Source organism: Fusarium proliferatum (genome assembly GCF_900067095.1).
Source record: "Fusarium proliferatum ET1 genome assembly, contig: FPRO_scaffold010, whole genome shotgun sequence".
Classification (NCBI taxonomy): domain Eukaryota; kingdom Fungi; phylum Ascomycota; class Sordariomycetes; order Hypocreales; family Nectriaceae; genus Fusarium; species Fusarium proliferatum.
Genome location: NW_022194799.1, coordinates 1,098,763 through 1,116,802, shown reverse-complemented (window position 1 = coordinate 1,116,802; position 18,040 = coordinate 1,098,763). Strand labels below are relative to the sequence as shown.

General features: G+C 48.6%; 6 protein-coding genes across 6 annotated transcripts; 4 read left to right on the top strand and 2 right to left on the bottom strand.

The window, feature by feature from the left end:
- Positions 1 to 1,277: 1,277 nt before the first annotated feature.
- Positions 1,278 to 2,156, top strand: FPRO_11824 (uncharacterized protein; the record flags this gene model as incomplete). The annotated part of the gene is made up of 1 exon (XM_031221341.1): positions 1,278 to 2,156. The coding sequence occupies one exon, from the start codon at positions 1,278 to 1,280 to the stop codon at positions 2,154 to 2,156; it is 879 nt and encodes a 292-aa protein (XP_031086910.1).
- A 2,348-nt stretch (positions 2,157 to 4,504) lies between these two features.
- On the bottom strand, positions 4,505 to 6,967 carry FPRO_11823 (uncharacterized protein; the record flags this gene model as incomplete). Its single annotated transcript, XM_031221340.1, has 1 exon — positions 4,505 to 6,967. One exon carries the CDS (start codon positions 6,965 to 6,967, stop codon positions 4,505 to 4,507), a length of 2,463 nt encoding a protein of 820 aa, XP_031086909.1.
- A 2,551-nt stretch (positions 6,968 to 9,518) lies between these two features.
- On the top strand, positions 9,519 to 11,540 carry FPRO_11822 (uncharacterized protein; the record flags this gene model as incomplete). The annotated part of the gene is made up of 10 exons (XM_031221339.1): positions 9,519 to 9,615; positions 9,677 to 9,856; positions 9,960 to 10,187; positions 10,244 to 10,294; positions 10,356 to 10,502; positions 10,558 to 10,656; positions 10,707 to 10,747; positions 10,797 to 10,942; positions 10,996 to 11,305; positions 11,382 to 11,540. 10 exons carry the CDS (start codon positions 9,519 to 9,521, stop codon positions 11,538 to 11,540), a joined length of 1,458 nt encoding a protein of 485 aa, XP_031086908.1.
- Positions 11,541 to 12,480: 940 nt separating this feature from the next.
- Positions 12,481 to 13,394, top strand: FPRO_11821 (putative NADPH-dependent beta-ketoacyl reductase (rhlG); the record flags this gene model as incomplete). Its single annotated transcript, XM_031221338.1, has 2 exons — positions 12,481 to 12,587; positions 12,638 to 13,394. The coding sequence occupies 2 exons, from the start codon at positions 12,481 to 12,483 to the stop codon at positions 13,392 to 13,394; spliced, it is 864 nt and encodes a 287-aa protein (XP_031086907.1).
- Positions 13,395 to 13,523: 129 nt separating this feature from the next.
- FPRO_11820 (uncharacterized protein) lies at positions 13,524 to 14,931 on the bottom strand (the record flags this gene model as incomplete). Its single annotated transcript, XM_031221337.1, has 2 exons — positions 13,524 to 14,661; positions 14,804 to 14,931. 2 exons carry the CDS (start codon positions 14,929 to 14,931, stop codon positions 13,524 to 13,526), a joined length of 1,266 nt encoding a protein of 421 aa, XP_031086906.1.
- Positions 14,932 to 15,520: 589 nt separating this feature from the next.
- Positions 15,521 to 15,992, top strand: FPRO_11819 (uncharacterized protein; the record flags this gene model as incomplete). Its single annotated transcript, XM_031221335.1, has 2 exons — positions 15,521 to 15,694; positions 15,744 to 15,992. 2 exons carry the CDS (start codon positions 15,521 to 15,523, stop codon positions 15,990 to 15,992), a joined length of 423 nt encoding a protein of 140 aa, XP_031086905.1.
- Positions 15,993 to 18,040: the final 2,048 nt, after the last annotated feature.

The window sequence follows — 18,040 nt, the reverse complement described above, 5'->3', positions numbered from 1 at the left end:
GGAAACTTTTAGTAACTGATAAATACTTCCTGTCAAATACCGAGTCCTCCCGCACCGTCATTACTACCGTCACCAGTGTCTAGGACGATCTAATATAACCTTGATCATTATTACCAAGGGACAACAGGCAAAGATTTCTGTCAAAGCCAACAAGACATTCAAAAAGCCCAGACCAAAGTCAAAGCCAAAGTCACAGTCACATAGGTAATTGATTGAACCCAAAGGACGATCTTATGCTGACCAGCAGATTAACAACCATCGAGAAACCCCAGGAGGGCCAGGTTTGCAACATTATCCAGAAAACGTTGATAGTACTGCATAACGCCGTCTGCAATAAATATAAAGATATATCGGCAGAGGTGCGAGAGTCCTGCTATCGTGTTGGTAACTTCCATACACGTGTGCTCGAGTTTACCTTGGAGGTTGGTATCGATGGGCAAGATGTAGAACGCATGGATTGGCAATGGGAACCAACGATTCCTGTTCACCTGGTTCGTACGGCCTGTGAAGAATCGTGTTATCCCGAGGGAGCGGTCACGAGGTCTTGAGATATGAGCAATTCACAAATACCTTAGGGAATATCATGTCATGATAGGCCTTGTCACTAATCAATATGACCGCAACTTGAAGCCAATGGTGCTTGGGGATCATTTGGCTCGATACATGCATTTAGGGAAAATTCCGTCTGAACTGAAGATTTGTTGTTGTTAGTCTGGGTACAGAGCCTCTTATACCGAGTTCTTAAGAAACTTCACTGCCCAGCAAAGATGTGTTGACCAACTGCGTGGAACCTTTTCAGAGATGGTGTTAACACTCTGGGATCGATATCCGCAAAGGAAACTCATGGTGTACTTTGATCATGCCTCGTTTTGCTTCAGCATGACGGGAGAGGGCATAGAACACTGTACACACGAGCCACCCTCACTTTCCACAAGGTAGATGGGCTTTTTGCGCTCTCTACCTAGGTAAGGTACCTACCTACCTATACCTACTAGGTACTAAGGTAGACTTACTTACCTACCTAGTACCTACCTCCCTACCTTGGAACACTGACATTCGCCGACACGGTATCCAATAAACAAATCTAGGAAGGCAGTAAAACATCCCCTGGCTGTTATAAGTAAGGGGACCTCCTTCTCTTATACAGACAATCTTACCAAAGCTACCTTAAACCTCTATTATCCCAACACCTGGCTTCAATTCCATCCCAACACTCAGATGGACAAATTTTTATATCTTCATTCTACCATTACCTATTGTAGTTCTATCTCCCAGCCATGGAAGATGTAGGACTAGGGACAGTCGTAGCGGCAGCCACGGCAGCAGATAATCCTACGATCCCTTCAAGTACCTACAACCACACAACTCTTCCGAGCAACACTTATTCTTCCGATCAGTCTCGTGATCCATCGCTCTCTAGCCGTCCTTCTTTACCTTGGACCCCTTATTCTGAATCTTCCATTGGGTTAGACAAGGACTCGATCGATGATCATCATTCACGATTCTCGCATGTGCACACCCCGGAATCTTCCTATGGGACAAGGCCACCATCAGTCAATGAGGAAGCCATGCGCTATCATCGACGACGGCAGGGGAAGTTTAAGACCCCTGAAGAGAGGTTTAACCCAAGCGACCGCTACAGACGTTCTCATCGTGGACGCCGTGGTCGCCATGCTCACTCTAGCCATCGTCAACCGCAGCGCAACGAAAGACGTAGTAGCACAAATACAAGGTGTCTGCGATCTTCCAAGCATATAGAAACCCCAGTCGACATAGTCCTAGAACCTCAGCCAGACAAAACCAAGGTTGCAGGTGACAAATTGACCAAGAAAACTGTGAACAACGGCACAACTTGGCGACGCATCAGTCAAGGCTTGGGACTCGGAAAATCCAAAAAGAACGAACAGCCGAAAGAACAACCACCTGTTGAAGCTGAAGATGTACCGAAGAAAAAGAGCAAGTGGAAGTTCTGGGCCAAGCAGCCACCTGGTGACGATGCTGAGGCTAGTGATGCTCCAAAGACGCCAGACCCCAACGGCGAACCTATGTTCTCAGTCACCTCGGATTCAAGGCCAAGCTTACTCGAAGTGCATGAAGAAGCTCCTATTTCTGTTCACCTACATACTGTAATGAGACGAGTATCCAGAGGGGAGTGATCGGAGGCATGTGTTGGAACAGAATTAGGCCAGTTTGGATAATCCAAGGATACAAAGGATCAGGACCTCTAATTGCTTTTCCAGTACAATTATCTCTACCTAGTAACCATGAGATACCAACTTGCTATGTTGTGATCGTGACAAGTGGCCCAGTGCGGATATGTGCAACACCACGTAGGACACAACCATGTACCAAGTTCCTGTCCCTCTCAGGAGATCATGGCTTATCAGAAACATCAAAGCGCCCCGGAAAGTCAAGGCATACTATATTTGACGCTAAAAAGTGTGAGGCTTAGGCCGACCCAAGGTCGATATAGACTTCAACACCAACATGAAGTCCCCCAAAGCACAGAACCAGCAGCAAGGTATGGAGACCACTTTGTTCGAGACCTTGGGCTCTCAGCTCAAGTTGAACAAGCCGATTTTTACCCTCGTGAAGATACCAGCATGCACGTCATCCCCAGAATGGTGCAAATCGTTCCCATTCAGCCATATAGCAGAGCCGCACAAACATCGCGACCTGTTCTCCTCTGGCTTTGGGAATCCGAGCATTATCGCAACGCACCCTTTCCAACAGCTGTATGACGTCGGGGACGGCTCGAGGGGATGAGCCCCCACGAGAATGGCTTGGTGGAAGGCCGGTATGAAGCGGCTTATGAAGGGTCTGGCCTGGAAAACGTGGGGAAGTATGTTTTGCATGTGGTTTTATGGTTAGTCTGGTGATTGTACTGTGCTGATATGGGGTAGCTTACCTAGTACCTTTGGACTGGGCTATCTGCTGTTATTTGAGAGTGAATTATATGGTTCAATTTCTGTTTCACTTTGATAAGCTATCGATAAAAATAAGGTAGGCAGACTCTGCTTAAGGCGATGACCTCCATTGTAAATGTCGTGATCGTTCACTGTCATAAACAAGATGTGCACATTTACAAGCGTGTCACATCATCCCGTCCCGTCCCCCAGCCTTACGGGGTAAAATGCTAAGATGGGGAAATCATTGTTAGTCAAAACACTTGGTCATCCATCTCTGGCACACCTACAAACAGTACAGTACAGCGCACTTTGAGGAGATTAATTGTGCTCCATTTGCTGCTACTGCACGGGCGCTTTGTCTCAGCACCTCAGCTGCACATAGAGCCTTCGCCAATCAATCCTGAGCGCCTAACACATTTTTGTAATTTACCAAACCAAAGTTTCATACAAACCCATGAGCCAGAAAAACAAATGAGACTTGCCGCAGTGGCACGACATGACAAATGAGACAGTAAGAAAATGACACCCATTTTCCACATGATGGAACCAACCAAGCCAGACCGAACCAGAACCAGAACCAAAACCAAAACCGAAGTCGAAATCAAAATCAGAATCAGAATCACAAACGAGGAGGTAGTTCCTAGTCACATGCCTCCTCCTCTCGGCCGTTTGATGCACACTCCCCCACCTTCACTTGGGCGAACCGAGAGGGGCTTGGATGGCGTCCAAGTACCAGTACAAACAAGCAATTCCTTTTCTTCCGTCGCTAGACGGTCAAAGTGGAGTAATTTGGATCTCTCCCCCCCTTCCCCCCGCGAGGCTCGTCCCGAACCCTCTCATCTCGTGGCCGCGGGCCCACCGTTAGAGCTTCAGGGCCCGCCTGTTTGCGGGAACTATTCATTCGTGGTGGGGAAACTACAGTATGAAAAGAGCAAGAATTACAATGGAACGGTTCGAGCCATTCTCGTGACAATTCAGAGGCCATTTCCACTACTCGGCAAGTAGTTAGTTAGTTTCTCTCTATAAAGACCAACAACACCCCAAACCATCAAACATCAAACATCAAACATCACGCATACATAATACACCACGCAAATAATAATGATGCTCGCCTCCACTACTCAAAACACCACACGCCAACCAGTCAAATAACCCTTATTATCTTCACCTTTTAAACAAGAACTTTAACCAATCTACATACTCTTTTCCATAATACCAGCCCAAGGGTATAAACATCCGGATACATTACCTCCTTTCTCAAAGTCCAATAACAACAAGAATGGGGTATATGGCATTGCTTGCGCCAGAAACAAACCAAAAAACAGCAAACGTTAACAGAAACACGCTGAAAGAAGTAGAAAAAAGAGACTCAAGAATACCGTGCTGACCTAGGTTTCTGCCTAGTCCTGTTTTGCACCAGACTGGAACTGGTCTGCTCAGATCTTAACCTGAAGATAAGCAGATAACCATCTTTGACCACCAAATGGAAGCCGAAACATATTTTGACAAAAATGAAAACAAGAGAGAGAAGGGAAGCAAAAGGATGGAGACAACAGAATGAATATAGCCATAGCCTCACAGCATTGGCAATCTCGTCACCAGGTAGAGTGTGCGACACTGCTCGAGGTCAATAGACTTTGTCTACCGCCCGACACGCCTGGGGTATAGGTCACTGCCCTTGAGAGCTGGTTCGTTCCAATTCTTGAACCGTCATTCGAGTGTTCGCTTGTTACAAGCTGCATCATGTCTTCTGGTAGTTCTGCACCCTCGTCGTTCCACCAATAGTGCAGGACATCACTCTGCCAGCGATCAAGATCACGGATCTTGAGTCCCCGACTCTTGGTGAAGGTTGTATGGAGAAGCAGCGCATTCACTGACGATAGCCTAAGCTGGTGCAAAAGCCATCTATTAATAAAATCACCCTTGCCACCCTCGCCATGATCCAGCATGAGCCGATCGATTGAATACTCCTTGGACGCGAGCTGCATGCGGCTTGGTTTCACCGGGTCAGTCACCGGTAGGGCTGCTGCTGCCTTGAGTGCATCACGCGGTGTGAGGGGGAATTCGTCAGCCATAACGTGTTCAGGCTGGCTCAGAAGAACAGGAAATGTGGGATGTGCCAGGTCTGTCCGGCTGCGCAGGATCACGGAGGCGTCATCGAGTTCTATGTCCTCGTACCCATTTTCAGGATTGAGGAGATAAGCAACGCGTGACGACAAATGCTTTTGCATCACTCCCTTTTCCTCGCACAGCTTTCGGAGATCAGTTACTTGTCGCTGCAGGCTGGTGACACTATTGCGCATTTCTTGCTCTTCCAGCGGAAATTCATCGAAGAATTCGATCTCAGCCTCGTTCAAGTCCATACCCGCGGCTGCCTTCATCTTTAATTCTCCCTCATGCTGCTCCTTGAGAAATAGTAGCTCGTCAAGCTCTTCCTTGGCGTTCTCAAGGTCACCGACTGCAGCCATGAGGTCCAGATACTTGGGATGCAGATCCTCGGATGGGCCATCAGGAGATATGCCTATTAGATCATTGGGAACATTCTTGTCTTCCTCAGGCTTTTTGTCGTCTTCGGCAGGCTGTTCGAGAGGAACGGCTTGGCCAACCGCGAGCAAGCTAAAGAATCGAATCTCCAGCCTGTTGAGAATTTCCTCTTCTTCATCCAAGGTGATCTCAAGATCTTCGTAATCGTTTTCATAGGCTTGGTATTCAGTTCTCAGCCGCTGCAGCTCTGCCAGATGCCGTTCCAGAGCGGCAGGTCCTGTTACTATCTGCCCTTGTTGAGCAATCAGCATAGGTCGAACGACACCCATGAATGTATTGTCTGCATCGTCCCTCTGTCTCCTCAACTCTCGTAGTCTTTTTCGCTTCTTGGCCATTTGGCTCTTGATGTCGTTCAACTTGACCCGTTGATCTTTGAGTTTAACCCAGAGCAGCTCTAGAGTATCCTCAGGAGGGGCAGACCCTTTCGATCGATGACTTCTGCTACCCCTGGTGGTTTCTAAGATAGGATCGAGGCTGGTGCTCAGTTCTAGGCGATCTTTCGGGGCGCGATCACGCTCGTATTCAGATATCCAGTTGGTTATACGAGTTGTCATAGAAGTCTTGCGATTTCCTCCTTGTGGATTCAAATTGGATGCTGTAGGATACAGAGGGGGAAACTGACGCGAGTTTCGGAGGACAAGAGAGTCCTCATCGGACAGAGAATCAGAGAAAGATACCTCATCATCAATCAACCTCGGGATTGTATGGTTTGAAGATTGAGATGGAGAAGCGGTATCCCGAAGTTCGGGCTGAGTTAATGCTTTTGGGGCCAGCCGGATTGCCAGGTTACTCTTACTTCCCGACTGATGGGCGCTGTGTGGTGGTCCGAAGCTACAAAATCCTCTCGGTGGTCTCAAATTTGGTGTTTGAGTCTGAGTGGGCACATCACCTGGAGAATTGGGTGCAGAACTGAAGGTCATCCGAGGTGGTGGCGTCGGCAATGTCTGCTGAGATAGCCGCTGTGGAAGTGGAACCGTGTCAAGGTTGTATGTCGATGGTGGACGTAGATTTGTATTGGCGATGAAATTGCCAGGTGGTGGTCGAGGTAGAGGCGGAGGCGGTGGTAGATAGAACGAGGGGCGACTTGACGCGTGCGGGGATGATGGCGATGATACAGTTGGAGGTCGAAGATAGAATAGAGGTGGCGGAGGCGGTGGTGGAGGAGGCGGATTGTCAAGGCCAGGTTTCCATGGTGGAGGAGGATGAGAAGGCGGAGGCGGACCCGACATGTCTATTACGCTGGCCTGAGTAGACGGTGCTTGATTGTTGGAAAACACCGTCTCAACTTCAGACATAGGGAAGCTTGTCGAGACATGAATCGGGTTTGATGGCGGTAGAGCATCGTGGATCGGATAATGTCCCTCGCCCTCAAGCTCATGCCGGTAGCGGGAATTGCCATGGGTCCCAGGCACGGGAAGAGGCGAGGTTGAAGAATGAGGATATTGGTGATGCGATTTTTGGTGGATTCGGGCGTAGCTCGAGTGGTTGTGGTTGTCGTACGCTACGGCCTCCATCGACGTACGTAAGATCAACAGAGCTAAGATAAGGAGACGAACTCATTAGAACTGGAGGCGGCCTGTCCATTTCTCTCTTTCAGATAAACGGATGCGACGATCAATGCTGAGTCGATCGTTGAGGCTCTTTGCAATGACTGTCGACGAAAGGGAGAGGGAAAGGGAGATGACAAGGAAATGAAGACAGCCAGGGATTTGATTTGCTTTTTCTTCATTTGGCGAGATAGCATAACTTGGGGCGGACGGCATAGCTCTCTGGCGGCTGATTTGCGCGTTGGAATGAGATGGTGACACACAACAAGGTTCAGTTTCTAGGGGAAACATCCCGGCGTCCGGGGGGCAGCGGCCACTAAAGGCTAGCGACAGTTAGCGCCTGAATGTGAGGAAAATGCATGTGGGAGCTTCTGATTTATCCATTGGCGATTACGCGACAAAGCAAGTCTAGCACTTGTCATCTCATGATCTGGACTGACCAAATAAGAACGTGACAGCAGAGCGAGGGAGGGGGAGCTATGAGTCTACACAGATTGTGCAGGAATTGCTGGGCCAGTGATAGGTAGTGACCGTGTCAGACAATACTGGGGGGCTGTTAAGGAGTGGAGGTCCTCTCGGCGACGGACGGGTACTTAATGCAGCCTGATTATCAAAAATTATGATGTCCCGTATAAACAAACGGTGGAGAGAAGAAGGAAAAATATCCACGTCATTGGATCATAATAAAACGTTGAACGGACGGGAGCTTGTCAATTTAAGTTACGCCTCATCGCGAGCCTGCTTGGCCTGACTTGTCTTGACTGAGCTTGCCCGGTCACCAGACTTTTGAGGCCAGCTCAGATTCCACTAATGGTGGATGCTCAAACACACACTGTGCTCTTCCCATCCACTTATCCCGTGCTAACTTAGCTTAGCAGATGCTACTAGAGCCTCGTCGTTGTAACTCTACCTCGACACCAACAGCAACACCCTGCAGACAGACATTCCCGATGGACGCCTTCCAAAATCGCTCACTCCCCTCCAATTCACCCACTTTGGTCCAATACGCTCTCGGCTCTTTGCATATTGCCCATGTCCGTTCCATCTTGGACTGTGTATTCGAAGGAGAGGGGCGTGTCTTGCAGGTTACGTTCAGTGTCTATTCAGCATGAAAAGCCCATATGATTCACCTGCTCTCTGCCCTCTCGAGCCCGCAACTCGACGTCTCAGCTGGTGTTATCTTGGACGGAACTGCATCTCCTTCAGGCCTTTCCCTTATTTCCTTCTTCAGTTGCTTGCTAAGGGTCTCGTCATGCGAGTTTGCAGCTCGACTCCTCCGAGAACCCCTCCATGAGTCCACCTCCTCCACTTGTTGCATCCATCCCCACTCGACTCGTTCTGTTACTCGCTGGCTGATGCGCGACATTAAAGAGATGCTGGACTGCATAGTCAGAAGCGACTGATAAGCTGCGGTTGCCGCTCAGTTGTCCACCCTCTGAGCCCTTCCGGTTTCTACCTCTTGTTTCCCGTACCGATCTATTCTTCAAAGGTTGACCGGAACTGGGAGATTTTGCTGTGACTCAAAGCTCCAGCTCCTGCTCCAGCTGACTGACATCAGGCTGCACGCCATTCCTTCAGGCAGTCCTGTAACTCCTGCAGCCAAGCAGTTTTTCTGCCTTTCTTATTGCTGGTATTTGGTTGTCATCATCGCGTATCCTGCGGGTAGATGCTAGGCTTCCTGTTGTACCACCACCTCGACCAACCCGCCTTCAACAACTGCTTCTGACTCCTAGTTCACCAGCAGCAGCACCACAAGAGGCGCACGAGATACCCCTTCAGCATACTTTATGCAACTCTGAAGCAACAATCCTAGTTTTGGCGGCAGAATCTCACCTGCCTACCCCGACCTACATACGCCACAGGCATCAAATCCCTACAGGACACTGGTCAACCTCGCCCAGATACAGGAAGCCGGTATAGCACTAAAGCAAAGACGAGACAGCCGTCTCAGCGGAATCTCTCGAGTACTTGCATCTACAACAATCAATCCAATTCTATCCCGATCTACGCCAACGCACCCCAAGGAAACCCAACGAGAGCCCGGGTCTTCGTCCTCGTGCAACCCTTATCCAGTATCCATCCCGAATCAAGAGCTGAGCCGCATTTTTGGGTTAGCCAGCTAACTTCTCGGCTTTGCAGTTCCACTGTACTGTACTCTTGCTTATTTCTACAAAAGCCCCCAACCCACCATCTCCCCAGTTGTCGGTACCGCTCTACTTCAGTTCGTTACGTTCTGAACAACTAACAAGGCCTCGAGCTTTGGAGGCGAAAGAACTCATAGTTCTTTACATCAAACACTTCCTCGTTCCTAGCGGTGCAAAATACTTATGCATTCTTCGCGCGTTTGACGTTTCGCATATTAATCACTGCGGTATCATATATCCACGTCAGTTTTCACACTTGGTGGGTGTATCAACTACGTACCTATCTAAATCTCCTCCTCGTTAAACATATTTATTCCAATCTGCAATCGGTTTGTGGTATTTAGACGCGTTGTTTGCATGCGCAAAATGCTACTATGTATCAAACAAGCAGACCAGGATGGAGCGAGTGGTCTAGGTGGATATGGAATCCAGACTACCAGCAATATTATCGCCAAAGAGTAGACGCTGCCGGTGTGTATTTCTATCTAGTCTTCCGGTCTCTCTTCCAGACTTACTAACCAAAGTCGCATAGGCAACTCTGATATCCAATGGCAGAGCGAATATGAGTCTGCTCAGAATAGAGAGGTCCCCCGAACTCCTGTGCAAGTCCCTGCACAAGTTCAACAGATGGACCAGATGGACCAGGTGACCCAGCAGTTTGGTTCAGTCAACATACAGAGCCCTGAACAAGCGGCTGGAGACGAGCACGACAGTACGTTTTGACCTGTGCTGGTCCCCTGATTTTTCAACATAAGCCGCTTGGCTCCATTCCACCTCGTCGGCTCTTAAATGTGCTAACGTATTGGATGGTCTAGATAATGAATATGTCACGGGCGGCTCATCGTCGAGAGTAAAATCCAAATCATCGAGGTCGCATAGCAGTTCATCAAAGTCGAAATCGAAACCGTCCAAGTCCTCTGGTGGGAAAGGCAAGGCACCCGCTCAGGAAGCCATTGACGAGGTTGATGAACACGGTTATGAAAATCGTCATAGTCAACGGAGACCATCTGCATCTACAACCACTCAACAAACAGAACAAACTTGTAAGTAAGCAGAGAGTTGGCGGAGTCCTGATGGGAAAGATTGCTAACTTAGCCAGATTATGACCCGAATACTGGCCAGTATTACATGTTGTCACAAGCTACTCAAGGTATGCGAAATGCTCTATATCAATCCGAGTATTAGTATTGACAAAGCCTGCTCAACCATAGGAGATTCTGCATCCAACCAGCCCTATGCAAGTGGCTCAGTCGAGGGGGAAGACCCGGAGCTTCAGGCAGCCCTTGCTCAAAGTCGACAGTATTCGCGAGATCAATACCGAGGTGGCGAGTCGTCATCTGCTGCATACACCCCCTATGGTACGTGACTTGGAGACTGAACTGTAATTTAATTTGAGGTTTCTAACACCCATAGTAGCTCAAGACGAGGAAGAGGATCCCGGGCCAGCTGTGGCCTCCACCAACCAAGAGCACATTGTAGGCACTGGCGGTGAAACAGAGACTCTAGATCCACGTATGATTATCTATTCTATGTAACTCAGGGTTAAACTAACTTGATGCTAGGTTATCGTGTTGCACAGTCTCACATGTTCCAACCCGGCGAGGTAAGCGACTCACCCCAGACTCTATAAAACTATGCTGACCGCCCAACAGGTCTTTAAAGTCCTCTGGCCGGAGCCAGCAGGAGGAGGCAGTGTAGTTGAAGAAACGGTATATCGCGACCGGTACGGCGGTCAAATATTTGTTCATTTCCGTCGGTTCATCGTAGTCGCAAACGATCGTGGCCACTGCACTTGCATGTAAGTGTAATGTCCTATCAGCGCTTGAGCCCGGAATCGTGCTAACATTTTAGACCTATCTCTACCTATGGTAAAAAAGGCTGTAAAAAGAGTGGCGTCAAGGCTGAGCAACACGGAATTGTTGTTGAGAGTAGCAATCGAAACCCTACCGCCCTACCTGGCGAGCCAGAGCTTGGATATCCTCCTGTTCGTGTGCACATCCACGAGCCGGATGAGCGAATCGCAAAAGAGTCCCGAGTTAATTACTCAAAACTCACGACGGTGGAACATAATGTCAAAGTGCTCTTCATCGGTCGAGTGGTGACCTCAGACTGGGATACTGTCACCGAAGCGGTCAACGCTAGCTGGGCAAAGAAGACGCATGTAAAGAAGAAGCATCGCAGACCATGATCCTGCGAACAGCTCTAACATTCACGTTTTAAGGTGCCTGTGTAAGCAGGTCCCTACATCGGGTGTCATCAATGACACCTGCATATATACGTTCCTCAGGAGCAGCCAGCTTCTCTGGCATGCACCTGCGAAACTTGTCTCGGCAGCTTCGCAATCTCGAGACAGATACGGTATGGGTTATGCTCATCTTTCCAAACATGCTGCCTAAAGTATCAAGGTAGCTTCTTGGTTGGAAACCGAACACCCTCGCAAGTGGCGCGCAGTTCACTAATGTGCGTTTACATAAGGTGGCCATTTTCTCCTTGTTCTTGGTTCGGATTTTTGGATTGTTTTTTCTCTCAAGGTCTCCAACAATTCGGAAAGTGTTTCTAAGTACTCTATTGTGTTGGGCAAGATCTTTTTATACAACTTGACAGCAAGATTTGGTGGAACAGCACACAATTCCCGATATGTTGATAAAGATATTCATGAAATATGCTGAGTTTGGATTTTTCTTCTTCTTGTTGTTTCATTGTCTCCTCGCTCCTTCTCTTCCTAAGTTTCGAGATAGTCTTCCAGAGGCTTTCCAATCGGTTTAATGAAAGATATGATTCAGAAGGGCTTCACTGGATTTTATGATAAGTTGCAAATGCCTGGTTGGCATCACAATCATTTACGAGGCAGTGTCCCGTTTTTGGAGACGCTGAGGGGTGTCTCTTTGGTACGAGTCCAGTGCAAATATCAGAATGAATACACGAAGTTATGTCTACAAGGAAAGGCTCCTTATTATATAAACATGAATGAATGAAGAGCCTTGTTGTGTGTGAGGTTACCGAGATAGACCCACCCACCGGACGTTGTGCCTCGGCATCTTTTTCCCCGCAACCGGAGGCTTAATTAATGAACCCCGGACATACCCCAGCGCAGACAAAACTCCGAGGCTCGACGCTCGTCACCAAGATCAAGGGGAGACATTGCTAATCAGTTCTCTTTCCTATAAAAGATCTCTTCATCCTTCAATATTCGAGTAAAATATTTCTGCTTTGATCTCATTGTAAAAGTAGTAGGACTATTCCATCACACCACACGACCCGTTATACGTCATCCCTTCTACCCTTGTACTATCTGTCCATTTCCCTTTTTACAACAACAAATACAAACACAAAACAATGGCTGAAGCTCAGTTGGAAGATTTCCCTTCGCTTTTCTCCCTGAAGGGCAAGGTCGCCGTTATCACCGGTGGTTCTCGCGGTCTGGGTCTGCACGCGGCTTCTGCGTAAGTCATTCATTACGATTTGTCTATAAGCGCGACTGACATTGCCTCAGGTTCCTCCAAGCAGGCGCATCAAAGGTCTTCATCTCATCCCGTAAGGCCGCTGCCTGTGAAGAAGCATGCAAAGCTCTCAATGCTCTCCCCAACCTGGCTCCTGGTGCTGTTGCCATCTCAGTTCCCGCGGACTCATCCAAGTTCGAGGGCGTAGAGAGTCTTCTCGCGCAGGTCAAGAAGCACACTGACCGCGTCGATATTCTCTTCGCTAATGCTGGAGCTACATGGGGCGAGCAGTTTGACACGCATCCTGACTCTGCTTTTGCCAAGGTCATGGACCTCAATGTCAAGGCTGTTTTCAACACGATCCGGCTTTTCACACCACTCCTCGAGAAGAGCGCTTCTCTTCAGGATCCTAGCCGTGTGATTATCACTGCCAGTGTTGCGGGACTCGGTGTCGGTACAATTGGAAAGCAGGGCACATATGGTTACTCCGCCAGCAAGGCTGCTGTGCTGCATCTGGGACGCAACATCGCCATGGAGCTGGGCCCTAGGCACATCACCGTCAACTCTATCTGCCCCGGCTTCTTCCCTAGCAAGATGTCCAATGGTCTGCTGGAAATGTCTGGTGGTGCTGAGGAGATCGCAAACAGTAACCCCATGCGCCGACTGGGCAAGCCTGAGGATATTGCTGGTGTGGTTGTTTACCTCGCAAGTCGGGCAGGATCTCATGTTAATGGTGAGACAATTGCTATTGATGGTGGTGCCCTGTGGCAGCGAGGCGAGCTCATGGTCGAATCAAAGTCAAAGCTGTAGGGGCAATGGATGCGAAATGTATGATAAAGAATGGCCCTTCATTTATAGGGATTTGAGTAGAAGGTAAATACCTCTTGGTGTCTATTGATTTGTTTTATCCGTGCCAGCCTTGATGTTATTGGTTGACCGTCATGAACTCCCTTGCTCCAATGGCTTTCGAGCCATCCAAGTACTTGCTCTATACGTTGACTGCAAAAGACTATCAGGATCATGAATATACGGGGCATGGACACCAGTCTTGTGCCATTCAACAACAAATCCCATCTTCTCCAACAGTGCAATGACTTCGTCGCCGGCCAGCTCAAAACTTCCTGGATCAGCAATGCCCGATGAACTCTTTGGGTCATGCTCTGCTTCACCATCTTGTCCATGAGTACCAGGCGCATTGTTCTCGAAATGCCACAATAACGGCCCCACGTTGATGAGAACACCCCCAGGCCGAAGACAGTGCCGTATGACCTCCAGGTACCGAATCAGATTGGGCGCTGTGTCGAGGAAGAAGACACTTGCCACAGCATCATACTGTGCTTCGTGGTCTTCATTAGAGTAGAGGCAGAGAAAGTCGGCGGCGCACATGGACATTTCTCCAACATTAGTTGTGGCAGCTAGAACGGAGGCTGGATGGATGTCCGGAACGCGATAGCTTCTGAGGTGGTTTGCTCGGGTGAGGTGGTTGGAGAAACTATGGACCCAGGGGTAAATAGTATGCTGTTCAGCCGCAGGACAATAGTTGAGAATGTATGATGAAGCAAGGAGTTGGTGGTACGAGATTTCGTTGCCTTCAGCGGTATACCCATTCGCAACCAGATCAAATACCAATCTTCCTAGACCTGCGCCTGGAACCAATACGCTTAGAGGAGATCCATCCGGATATCTCTCCTTTTCTGCCGCAAGAGCTTTCATGACGGGGCCATAGCTAGCTTCTCTCTCTGCAGCTCCCGCCTCGGTCCAATCTCTGTAGAACTGACGAATAGTACTCCTCGCCTTATCAACATCAGAGTGTTTGGCGACGCCGGCCCATTCTTGAGGCATCTTGGGTTCTGGGTCTTCGGGATCTGTTGTCATCATTCGAAATGACTGTAGGCCAACACAAGCAATGGTACGAGCCAGCTCAGCATTTTTATCAATTGCATCATCAGTCTTCTCTAGAGTGTCTAGGAAGTTGAACGGAGGTGCAGCCAAGAGTTTCCATTGTTCTTGAGGAAGAGCATAGAAGGCTTGACGACGAAGGTGTGTGACGTTGAAGTGAGATACCTTTGCGTATTGGCTATTAAACGTTCAGCATGAGGAACAGCACCCTTGAGTCAGATTACATATAGTGTTGCACAGATGCTGGAGGCCTTGTATGGTTTGCCAACAGAGCGAGAGGAGAATGATCCGACTCAAGTGAGTTTCTTGGGATAACTCACAAGAATGAATCCAAGGCGCTGAATATGACTCGAACCTCTTCAGGATCTTCAGCATTGTCCTCTACTCCAGCCCATGCACTGTCATCTGAGACAATTTCGATGTGGTGGCCATCTTCAGACCCGGCCATACTGTATGGCTTAGAAATGGATTCTGATATGCTGCGTTTAAGTAAGGGTCATGGAGGGGTAGAGAGGAATGTCGAGGATATAGCACAAAGGTCAACTTTTGGTGATCTCACAAACCCTGCTCTTAGAAGTGATTTAGCGAACTCGGGAAATCGTGAGAGTAAAAATTGATGAAAAGATTAGAATGGACTCATGCCACTCACTTTCTACAAGTTGACACTGATTTATGCGGGCCTCCGAATGAGTTTACGTGGGGTTGAGGAGATCATGTGATTGCGGATTTGAGCAAATCGACAACTTGAATAAAGCATCATCAAGCATCTTGTTAGCTTGCTATTTGCCGTCTGGTCGTTGTTTTAATACCAGTGAGTACCAGTACAATCTCGGCATTGTTGTTTTGGCTGCAAATCTAATAACTTCTTCAGTTACGTCAGACGCTGAGACGAAACATTGATTTCTACTTTAACTCGCAACACACACACACGCGCACCCAGCACTCAGAGCTACCAAAGATTCTCACTCGCCGTCTTAGGATCACGAGATTTCTGCTACACCAAGAGAATAAAGCGATACTTCCTCATAAGACACATCATGGCTACAGACATAATTGAGCTCTCTGTACCCCTCCCCCGCTCTCTAGACACCCGCATCTACCTCCGCCTTTCCACCAAAGCAAAGTCCATTGTGCTATTCCTTACAACAGCGACACAAGACGAGCTCGCTGCTCCTGTCTCTATGGGCTCTTTTGTCTACGCCCTGCCCAACGTGAGTACGGCCCGTTTCTGTTCCGGTAATACTTTGCTGACCTTCATAGCGACTTGACCAGGCACAGCCATTATCTACCACGCTCTATTCTTCAGAGGCATCAGTGGAGTTTACAACACGCTTGGCGAAGCTTTTGGCTCGGAAATCACAGCTCCCGGTGTACGTCACTAACTCGATTAGTTTTGCTAATGCGGGCATGGGAGGCACGGTGGAAGAGGAGATGGAGGCCTTCAAGAACATTGCTCAGGTTGTGTCAGAGAGGCTACAGCTATCGGGCCCCAGGTCAACGGCAGCCTGATAGGATAAGGACACCTTGCCTGCAACCAGGTCAAGGAATACGAAGTTTTGAGACTTAACAAATGTCAATCTTGGAAGAAGAGCTACGGACTTGCATCACCCACCACCTTAGTCTCTCCGTCAATACCTGATGTCTATCCTAGGAACTCTCACCGACAGACCTAGAACCACTCAGAATTATGGTGCACAGCTTCATCATGTCACCGAGTAACACGGCTGTCAAGAGAGTCCTGGGAGAATTACGGCATGGACCACAAACAATCCCGGATGAATCCGCAGTCACACAGAGGTAGACGTCTTGAGGCAAATGTGTGTCACCAGGCGGGATTGCGCATGTAACACCATAAGACCCAATCCTTCTGTTCTTGTGCTGAGGAGGCTTGCTAGGGGAGGAAAGAAAACTAACGACCTCGATCCTAAATGACAGAAAGACTTAGGTAATATAGCCTAAGCTTAGGATGACTTTTACCAAGTTTATTTTGATACCCTACAGTGAAGTTCGCTGTTTTCTTGCCCCCCGAGGGCTTGTTATCGTTGTGCCTTTTTTATTACACCGAAGAGAAACAATAAAGGGTCTGTGAGTACACGAGGTATCTATCTCGCCTCCACGACGACGGCTTACATTGCTTCAGGACTTTGTATTCCCAAATTGCTTGGACAAGGCCACCAGACTCGCCGTGTTTCTCGGACATAAGTCAGCGGCAGACCGCTTTATTGCGACAGCGACGGACAGGAAATAGTGTCGCACAAGTGATACACAATGTTCAGGCTGGTGCAACACTAAGCTGCGCGGCACTTACAACGAGACTGATCCCGCAGCGACGCTTTGGTGAAACTAGACTATCAGATAAAGGGTGATGCTCTGGATAGTTTATCGGTTCATACGGGAGACTACCCAGGCAAGAAACCAGCTAAACATGGATGTTGGTATGGATATTTGAGTTTCTAGAGTTGCAAATATGGCCTGAGTCTGAACACAGTATTACGGGTAGCTCAAGGCCGTTAGATGCTGTCTCAGGCAGGGCCGCGGCCCGTTGCAGGCGTTAATATGAATGGATGATTCAGAGCCATATCGATGTTGTTGAAATGGTTGGATAACGGAATCATACAAGCGGCTATTTCGTCTTGTCGACTCTTCTAAACAGCCACGCACGAAACGAGACGAGACGAGACGAACGGTGTATAAGATGACAAGATTTCTTTCCTGCTCTAAAATAAAATAGAATGGAACCCAACAGTTTATTCTAGCTCCGGCGATCCCCGCAGCAAAGAAACCGAACCTGCCTTGCATTTCTTCAGTGACAAATTTTCTCGGTTTCTGCAGGCGGGTTATCGTTATCGCACCCCGCGCAACTAGAAACTTGGATTGGCACGGCCTTATTGGGCGTTCCAGGCTACTTTACAGTGCGTTTGATACATGACACGCCCCGATTGTGTCTCTCATCTCGCCATCGCTAGTCTGAAAGGGGTAATTTCTTGGTTGGATGCCCTTGACTTGACCTTGAGCCTCCGCTCTCTCCTCGAAACTACACCAAAATCTTCGTCCCCTACTGTTGGTGGGCAGCTGAGCTTCTTCAACTTTAACTCGAGAGATCTGCATCAACCTCTCCCCCCTCGATTGTCTTTTTCTTAGCAGCTGCGTCTCAAGACGCACAGCGCCCTGTCATCCTTTTTCATTGATATTACCATCACGATCGCGATAAGCAATCCCAAGGAACAAAGGCGAGGCTGCTAGGCGTCTCAGTAACAAACCGGGTGAGTAGACTTAAGTTGACTTGAGCTTTGCAGTGTGGCCCCACGGTGTTGCACATCCCTGTATCGGAGGGGCACATTCGCTTCTCGCCCACTGCCATCCCATACGACGACGGACGGATACTCTATCCCACTATACATACAAGCAAGAGTCCACCGCTGCTCTCTCGTCTCTCCCCTCTCCCAGACTCCTTCACCATTGTCATCTCTATCTTGCCCTGGCTCAAGGTTTGCGCATTGCTAACTGTTGACGAGTAGGAGCTGTGGAGCTTAGCTCATGTGAAAGTCGTTCACAAA